Source organism: Brassica oleracea, chromosome C5 (assembly GCF_000695525.1).
Source record: "Brassica oleracea var. oleracea cultivar TO1000 chromosome C5, BOL, whole genome shotgun sequence".
Taxonomy (NCBI): Eukaryota; Viridiplantae; Streptophyta; class Magnoliopsida; order Brassicales; family Brassicaceae; genus Brassica; species Brassica oleracea.
Window position 1 is genome coordinate 40,654,865 of NC_027752.1, and position 9,227 is coordinate 40,664,091.

The 9,227-nt window shown below is 33.3% G+C and overlaps 1 protein-coding gene and 1 long non-coding RNA gene across 5 annotated transcripts; one reads left to right on the forward strand and one right to left on the reverse strand.

Annotated features, from left to right (window-relative positions):
• Window positions 1–2,333: 2,333 nt before the first annotated feature.
• On the forward strand, window positions 2,334–5,247 carry LOC106344134 (protein Brevis radix-like 2). Its single transcript, XM_013783527.1, has 6 exons — window positions 2,334–2,714; window positions 2,801–2,948; window positions 3,166–3,539; window positions 4,247–4,382; window positions 4,449–4,816; window positions 4,887–5,247. Exons 2-6 carry the CDS (start codon window positions 2,826–2,828, stop codon window positions 4,963–4,965), a joined length of 1,080 nt encoding a protein of 359 aa, XP_013638981.1. The 5' UTR covers window positions 2,334–2,714; window positions 2,801–2,825; the 3' UTR covers window positions 4,966–5,247.
• A 2,261-nt stretch (window positions 5,248–7,508) lies between these two features.
• On the reverse strand, window positions 7,509–9,227 carry LOC106344052. Of its 4 annotated transcripts, none has more exons than XR_001270091.1 (5): window positions 9,025–9,227; window positions 8,589–8,946; window positions 8,386–8,477; window positions 7,884–8,302; window positions 7,509–7,656 (listed from the first exon to the last, which is right to left on the reverse strand). It is a non-coding gene; the product is annotated as an uncharacterized LOC106344052 (long non-coding RNA). The 4 variants fall into 4 exon arrangements; XR_001270092.1 differs by having other exon boundaries at window positions 7,879–8,302; XR_001270090.1 differs by having other exon boundaries at window positions 7,737–8,302.

Genomic DNA, 9,227 nt, shown 5'->3' on the forward strand with positions numbered 1-9,227 from the left:
TTCGGTTTTTATTAACTGTATTGTTCGGTTACACTGACCTTAGCCATTAAGAACGTATAACTTATGCAATGCTTTTAGTACAAATAAAGTGATCGTCGTTGATCTTTTTTTACATACGCATAAAAACATAAAGGATCGATCCTTCGATTCTAATATTCTTTATTTCATTTGTGAAAGAAAACGGCAAGAATAAAGAGATTTATCAAAGTGTTACCTGAAGCAAAGCATACTTTAAGATGACCTTGCTTAACAATGGGTATAATGTTACTTGGCTTTCAAAATGGTTTTTGATTTTGAAATACTTAAGGCTTGAAAGAGACAGAAAGGTGGGGGGACAAAAAGCATTATTAGGCTTAGTTGGAAAAACAACTCTATAGAGTTTTAATAATCAAATTTAATAACAAGCTTGAATCTAAATTTCATGTCTCATCGTGACTTGTTTTTTTTTTAGATTAGTCACTTTATGTACTCTTTTCAGTTTGGAAGATGCAGTATACTATTGGCCACCATAAAGCTAGGAATAAATACTAGTGATCATAATTGATCAAACTAAGTAGGCAAGAATCAATGGTCTACCTACAACATAGTTGACGATGCATGCAAAAACATTCTCAAGTTAAATAACAAAGATAAATAACCAAAATATCAAACATAGAACCAAGAGAAAACAGTGATCTCACATGGCAAGGTAAAAATAATAATATTTTCAGTATGCGATCTGATCATTCATTGCTGTAATATTTTTGTTTTCTAATCGAATATGTATTGTTTTTAGCTGTCTTTAGTAAAAGAAAGTTAGAGAGATGAATTTTAAAAAGATAAAAGAGAAAAAGTATTTAATTTCAAAAATTTAAATGGTATGAAGACGGTAACAAATTCAACAGTGTAGTTAATTCTCGTCCGTTGCTTCACGGCGCTCCTGTGACCATATACAATTGTATATGAATTTCTGACATATACACTCGTAATTATATTTTTTTTTTCATGTTGGTTTTCTTTTATATTTCTTGGGTCAGTGGGTGCAATTGACAGTCGGGATCATTCAATAATGCACGTGTCGATCTCTGATCACGGCCGGGATATTTTGCACGGCTTCGTAACTCTTTTTAACTATAAATAAAACCTAAAAGAATTTAGCAAAACAAAAAAAGAAATTCTTTATCACAAAAAAAATTCTAAACGAATAAAATAACTAAAATAAGTTTTACTCCATTCTGTTCCTAAATATAAGATTTTTAGGTAAAAACACATATTAAAAAAATTACTTTTTATCTTGAAAGTATCAGTAAAACTATAAATTAATAGTATTCAGCCAATTATAAAATAAATTATTAATTATGATTGGTTACAAAATTTTTAATAAATTAAAAATTACCTAAAAAAATGAAAACATCTTATATATTAAAACATCAAAATTTTATAAAACATCCTACATTTAAGAACGGAGTGAGTATTAAATATTAAAAATGCATTTTTACTTCAAGGTTAACTAATCAATAATTAGGGTTTAGAGTTAAGTGTTGAGTTTTGGATATATGATTTCAAATTTTAAAAAATAAAATTTTAAAAATTTAAAATAAAAAAGCTATATTAGTCATTTTCTTTCTTGAGTACTATTTTTGTGACAAAAACTTAAAAATGACTATTTGAGAGAATTGACCAAACAAAAAACTTAAAAAACTAATTATTTTATTTATTTCCTGAATATCGTACTTTAAAAAAGAAAAGTAACGGAAAAATAAAAGAAAGTAAAGGAAACAAATGAAGAGATGAAATGGATAAAGGAATAAAAAAAAGAGAGAATATAATTTGAAAATGTCTTGGTCCTATTTCTCCCACATTCCCAAGCATCTCGATTAGTTTCGGATTAATTGTGGGTGTACGTACTTAATGAGTTTTTAAAATATAAATTGTTTTTGTCATTGTAAGATATATGTGTGATTTTGTAACAATTTGTAAAATGTATATATGAAAATACAGTACCTTAAATCAAGTAAGGGAACGACAAAAAAAAAACAAGTAAGCACGGTTATAGAACTGCATATATTCTTTTACAAAAATAAAAAAAAAACTAATTTAAGTCCAAAAAAAACTAATAAAATAACAAAACTAAAATAGACGTTAAAGAAAAACCAAAGACACATAAAAACAAGAACTTGATAAAATTGGGATATTATTAAAGTTTGCAATAAAGCTGTATAAATGATTAATGTTAGATTTGTTTTTGTCGACTGATTAATGTTGGATACTGATCAGAATCTGTGCGTTTTGAATTTGCATATATGAAATGAAACCCATAAAATATTAAATTTCTCCTAAAAAAAAAAGAAAGAAGAAAGAGAAGAGGTTTATATAGGAAGTAGAGGAAGCACAAATACACACACTTTCGCAGAGTCCAACGATCTCAAAGCTCCTCCTCCTCTCTTTTCTTTCTTTCTCTCCATCTCCCTCCACCAAAGTTCGTAGCTTCCTTTATACAATAGAGTGTGCTGCGTGCCTCTCATTCAATCTCTCTCTCTGTCAATAGCTTCAAAGAACGGACCCTGAGAGAGTTTCAAAACAGAATCGTTTCATATTTCTGATCTGCGGATTCTCCTCCTTCGCATGCCGTTAATCTCTGTTGCAGAGAAAGCAATCGAATTTAGCAATCTTCGAGTGTGTTTTTTATACTATAGTTAGAAGTGACAGTGCGGAACACTAGTGTGACATAAAAGGTACAAATCATTGCGGGTTCGTTCACTCTGTTCCTAAAAAGGCTTTAGGTTTGAGAAAGTGTGTTTTTTTGTTAAAAAATTCTCAGGTCGAAGGGTGAGAGAAAGAGAGAGATGCTCACGTGCATAGCTTGTTCGAAGCAGGTAAACACCAACAATGGCGGATCTAAAGATGAAGAAGAAGATGATGACAGAACGCCCAGGTCTAAGCAGGCCATTAAGTCCCTGACGTCACAGGTAGATACAATTCTTCTTCTTTACCAATGTCACTTTCACGAAATGGTGAAAAGAAAAGAAACTACGAGACAGGGCCTGTTTTGAGTCTTGCCTGTTTCTGTTTTGGAGGCTCAGACCAAAATAGTGACAAAACTCTTTTGTCTTCCTCGTAAAAGCCAAACTTTTTCAGATTTTTATTTATCTCTGTATTATTCAATCATGTGATTCTTCTTTTCAGATAAAAGACATGGCAGTGAAAGCTTCAGGCGCTTACAAAAGCTGCAAACCGTGTTCGGGTTCTTTAAACCGGAACTCGGATGCTGCATCAGCTTCCGGGAGGTTCCATTATGCGTACAAGAGACCTGGAATCAGCAGAAGCGGAAGCTCTACTCCTAAGATTCTAGGGAAAGATATGGAGTCAAGGCTAAAAGGGCTTTTGAGTGGAGAAGGAACACCTGAGTCCGTGAGCGGCAGGACAGAGTCTACAGTGTTCTTGGAGGAAGAAGAAGAAGATGAGCCTAAAGAATGGGTTGCTCAAGTTGAGCCTGGTGTCCTCATCACCTTTGTTTCTTTGCCTGAGGGAGGCAACGATCTCAAGCGTATTCGTTTCAGGTAATTCATTTTGTTTTTGATTTGATTTTTGGAAATAGAGAATGTGTGTGTTTCTTGGGGACAAGCTATGAGAAAGTATATTAAAGATGTTATCTTTATGTTTTGGAAACTTGCATTTTTCTCTTGAAAATCAATTTTGAAAGTGGTCCCAGAAACGTTTTTTGTGAGAAGCTGTACATCCTTTTGCCAATAAAGGTTTTTGAGATGTGGATTTATGTTTCGGTAGTCGAATCCGATCTTTAAATGGATCTCTCCCAATAACAGTTGTGTGGGGGAAAGCGTTTAGTGATATTCATTTTGAAGGTGGGACATGTTCATGTATGAGAAGCAGCATATGATCTAACTAACTTTCTTCAATGGCTTCATCAAAGAATTGACACTTTGGCTCTACCTAACTAACTTTCTTCATGCATGGCGGGCGATTTAGTAAAGATTTCAATAGTTTGGAAGCCTAAAATTTGTTTTAAATAAATTTGGTGCCTATGTATATATAATTTTTTCAAAAAAAATTTGGGGGCTTGCGTTGAATGTTTCATCCGGCATCATTGCGCAAGGCCGGCCATGTCTGCATGGTCTCGTCAAAGAGGGACACTTTACCTCAAAGTGATTGACATTTATAGTTAACACTGTTTACTTGGTTGTTGTTGTAGTCATTGAAACAGAACTTTGTTTGATGATTTGTTTACAAAAATTCTATTTGGTTTCAGTCGTGAGATGTTTGATAAGCGGCAAGCTCAAAAATGGTGGGCGGAGAATTTCGAGAAGGTCATGGAGTTGTACAATGTGCAGCAGTTTAATCAGCAGAGCGTCCCGTTTCCAACTCCTCCTGCATCCAAAGATGAGGTATATACACTCTCTGTCTTTGATTCTCATGAACACATGAATTAAATGTTCATTTGGTAATGCCAGAGCTCTTCCAAGAACGGTCCTGCAACTCCACCTCTAAACAATGAATGCCCTCGCGGAAAAGGGTCACTCGCTCACCAACTAAAACCACAAACACAAAGTCGGTACCGAAGTGATTCGTCTGGTCTTGCGACGACGCCAAAACTCTCTAGCATAAGTGGCACCAAAACTGAGACATCATCGGTTGTTGGGTCCGCAAGAAGTAGTAGGTTATCAAGGGAAGACGAAGAAGAAGAAGATGCAGAAGAGGTCTCAGTAAGTAATGCGAGCGACAACGAAACAGAATGGGTGGAACAAGACGAAGAAGGTGTTTACATCACAATCAGAGCTTTACCAGATGGGACTCGCGAGCTTAGACGTGTTCGCTTCAGGTAGTAAAAAACATTACCGTTCAGTTGCTAATAAGCAAGCACTTGGTAACATCTTCTCTTGTTGTTGCAGTCGAGATAGGTTTGGGGAAACGAATGCAAGATTGTGGTGGGAAGAGAACAAAGCTCGGATACAACAGCAGTACTTGTGATGCTCTCTGCAAGACATTTACACAGCAAAACCAAACACTTTAAAAAAAATGTTTTTAACTTAGAGAAAAGCTACACACTGATGGAAATAAACTGTTTGGTTTGAAATCATGCATTTGTTTTCTTTTTTTTATATAGTTGGTGGTTATTAGTTCTCTTCTCTTCTCCTCTTCATTGGATTTCTTATTGTGATGACTAGAGCATCTTGTTTTGCGTCTTTACAAATCTTGCACGAGTTGTATGTAGAATAATGCTTTAGATAGGTCATGCGAAGTTTCTTTCTAGTTGGTGATTTGTTACTCGTTACTCTTCTCTTGTGTACAAAATCTATAAAGTGGTGTATTACTTGTAGTTACTCTTTCAGCATATGTTAAACTCTTGGTGTTAATTATCATCAATGATATGTTTTGTGTACATATATGCAACTTCTAATAAACTCGTTCTACTAAAACTGATATTTCCTTGTCATCTTCCATTTTTAGACCAGATGTCAAGATTAATACTTGTTTAGTGAGCACATAACATTTTTCATGCAAGTCCTATTTAATACATAACATTTTCATGAAAGTCCTATTTAATATTTAGATCATTATTATATGGGAAATAGGGCTGTACGACAAGGAAAAAACACATAATTCACTGCATGACCATTTTTCCTAACGTTTCTATATACGGCGTTAACTTTATAAATTAATACTACTAGATCTTTTTTCCGCGCTACGCGCGGATTGTATCTTATAAAAAATTTTCTAATTATTTTGTTTACATATATTTTAAATTGTTTATAAAATTTTGTAGCAAAAACCGAAAGATGTACAGTGATGAATTTAGTATAAGAAGATAACGACTGACATAACCTAAATTAGATTATTCGCTATCTAGAACGTAAATCTTAAATCGTAAATCATAAGTTTAACTTTTTATTATAGATGTTTCATTATATTCAGTGTCACAACTAAAGAAGTAATTTATAAAAGAATTATTTAAGGTTGATGGAATTATACTTGATTGACATGTGTTTTGTACATAGTATTTGGAAAGAAATGGTTTGAATATACTCTTTGCTTGTGTTTTGGTTTGGTTTATTGTAACTATCCCTTATATGTGAATAGAGTTATACATTTTATGCTAACCTTCCTTCAGTCTTATCGAATGCATGTCTCCATAGGAAGTAGGCTTTACTCGTTGGTCATGTATTTTTCCTTTCGAACCATTTTTTTTAAATGAACATCAATGTAATTATGTTTTCTAAAAATAGAATCAGTATGAAAATGTAGGGAGTAGAAAATTTGCATACTGTATAGGGAGAAAATATCAAATCTTCTTGTCTAACTTATATTATATATATGTATTAATAAGTAATAAATGTTGGAAGAGGTTTTAGACATCGTATAAGATGATATACAATCATAAAGTTTTAATGTCGAAGCTGGTTGTTCACATAAACTCCTGGTTGGACTGGATAATTTTTTGTATTTTGAAAAATAAAGCTTTATATTATTAAACATTTACCCCTCAGACGTATAGTTTAGATATAGATTTGTATTAGGAATAAAAAAATGAACTACAAATAGCTTACTCTCTATATATAGGGCTGGCCCTGACCTAAAGCCGAGTGCTTTAGGCACCAAATCAAATTAATAATTTACGGGCATCGCAAATTCACATCACAATTACCAAAATTTGTATATAGTCTAGCGGTTCTGCTGTAGAATATTCGGTCTAAGGTACGCGTTTCGAATTATAAGGGGTGCCAGATATTTATTTCGCTTTAGGCAGTACAAAGTACTGGGCCAGACCTATATATATATTAGCTAACTAATTATATGGAAATGTGTACATACATTTTTATTTGTTTCGTGATCCTAATGATTTTCCTCGTTTCCTTAGTTGCGTATTTGTGTTTATGCATTATATATTTTTCCTATAATTTTTATTCAAATTCTATTTTTTATTTTACATTTGATTTGAATATATATATATATATATATATATATTTATTTATAAACGCTTATAAAAATGTAAATTGCTACACAAATTACAAATATTTTTTATTTATTTATTTTTGTCCAACACATTTAAAATAGTTAGAACTCAAAATTTGTTGTTTTATATTTGTCTTAAATTATATATGCATATAGTTGTAAGAAATATAAATTTATTTTTAACTTTAAAACAACTGTTAAATTTATTACTGACTAATACTTTGTTATGGTTTTAGAGTATGTGAATTTCTTTTTTTTTTGTCCGTCGTTAATACAAACCGCTACTTAGATATTTTTCACAACTTAAATTTCTACCAATAATTTATGTTCGTCAGTCAACTTAAAATTACCAAAATTCTTTGAAAGATACATGCATGGTTCCCAAAAACTACCAATTTTTTTTGAAGGATACATGCATGGTTACCATCTGTAATCTAGAGATATTTTCATGGTGCAGGTGGGTTGATTTAGTCTTTCTTTTTAATCTTTTTATTAGTTTGTTTCTTATTAGATGTTTTATTTTCTATTTAAGAATTATTCAATAATAAAATAATTCTCCATTTTTTTTATATCAATCAAAATCTCTTTCTTTCTTTTCTCTACGTTGATACATGAGTTCTTGATTGTTGATAACCGATGTGTAAACCATGATCCTGTCCACTGTATATTGAACCACACGGTCTGTCTAAGCATCGTTGTATCATAGCCCTGCAATAGTGAATACATCTTCAGTTTAGTATGATTTAAGAAATTAGGACTGCACATTTGATCAGGTGCCGTTAAAATACATGTTGTTATCCATTAACGATGCCATGACCATTAGGTATATCAGTTGCATATACGACATTGGTTTAAGAAGCATCTCCTCTTTTTTCTGCAAGCAATGTTTTCTCTGATAGTTTCACTGTACAGATATGGTTCTTGGCTCACCATACCTGGTTGCTGCGGTGGCCATTCCATCTGAAGGTATTAATCTCAAATCCATCAAAAGTGATGACCTCATCAGGATTGTAAAACTTCGGCAGCAGCTCAATTACTGTTGGTTTCCCGGTTCCGCTCTCTCCAGCCAAAGATAACGTTTGAACAGAAAAAACAAAAGAGCAGAATTTAAGTCATTGTTTGATGGGATATTAAAACCTACATACAAAATGGTTGCATAAGAAGCGAAGAGAACGAAGAAAGAAACTACGAAAAAGATACCACTAACTATGCCTTGACGCAATCTTGCTTTTGTAGAACCTTGCAGATTTCTTCAAATATGTTTTCATCAGTTTCTCCTAAGAATGAAGGAACCGTTCTTATGCTCATGTGCACATTCATCTCTTCTGGACTTGTTTCCTAGTACATTCTCCTCCTACAGTTTTCAATATTTTCATTAGACAAAGAAAACACAGAAACTTTGGACTGAAACTAACTCTAGAATGGACATAAATGAACCTTAAACCACAATCCGTAGCAGCATCAGCAGAAAGCATAGCTCCAATAGCACCACTTGAGTTCTCAGTCTCTTGAACCATCCCACGTCGGATCTAAATGGAGACGGTGGAAACGATCAGAGAATTCAAGGTGTTTAGTAATTCCAGCAATATAATTGGAAGTATACAAAAAAGGTCAAAAAAAATGCAAAGACAAATACCCACAGTTGACACTTGCGACGACGCCCTGATTGTTTTCTCATGCAATCGTCAGACTCCATTGACTTTAGTTCCAAATGTAAGCTACTGGCTGGCGATAAAGAAAATATTGTGACAAAAGAAAAAAACTTCTACATTTTGTTTTGCCATTCATACTCAAAACGTCTTGCAACAAAGAGATCTCAGAGTCCTCTGCTTTGAAAGTTCCTCAGCAGCATCCATACTAAGTGATCCTAGTTCTCACGATAAAAGAGCTCACTTCTTAATCATTCAACATCAGCACCTCCCAATAAGAAGGACGTTGGTGCATCATCTCCAAGCAGCGGAATATACTCTGATCCACGCACATGAGCGCTAAAGCAAGCTAATACACAAAACAAACCAAATCAAGAAGTACATATAATAACATAAAGCTAAGAAAAATAGTGCTAAGATAATGTACCATTCTCAATTTTGATCACACTTTGAAGCATCACTTCCATCTTTGACTTCATGTCATAACTATCATCCATCTAAGGCACGACCAGCAACAGTTCCCTGTGAATCTGTCTGACAAACTGAAAAATCCTCTGCGCGAACTCGACTTCACTATCTGATATTCTACCAATCGCCATCCTCATTAGCTCTCCAGTCAAATCTGCAAGC

What these genes read in the sequence shown, in the direction of transcription:
- LOC106344134 (XM_013783527.1), top strand. Translation starts at nt 2,826, where the DNA reads ATGCTCACGTGCATAGCTTGTTCGAAGCAGGTAAACACCAACAATGGC. An exon ending in CTCAAGCGTATTCGTTTCAG is followed by an intron (nt 3,540 to 4,246) that starts GTAATTCATTTT and finishes ATTTGGTTTCAG; the next exon opens with TCGTGAGATGTTTGATAAGC. An exon ending in CTTAGACGTGTTCGCTTCAG is followed by an intron (nt 4,817 to 4,886) that starts GTAGTAAAAAAC and finishes TTGTTGTTGCAG; the next exon opens with TCGAGATAGGTTTGGGGAAA.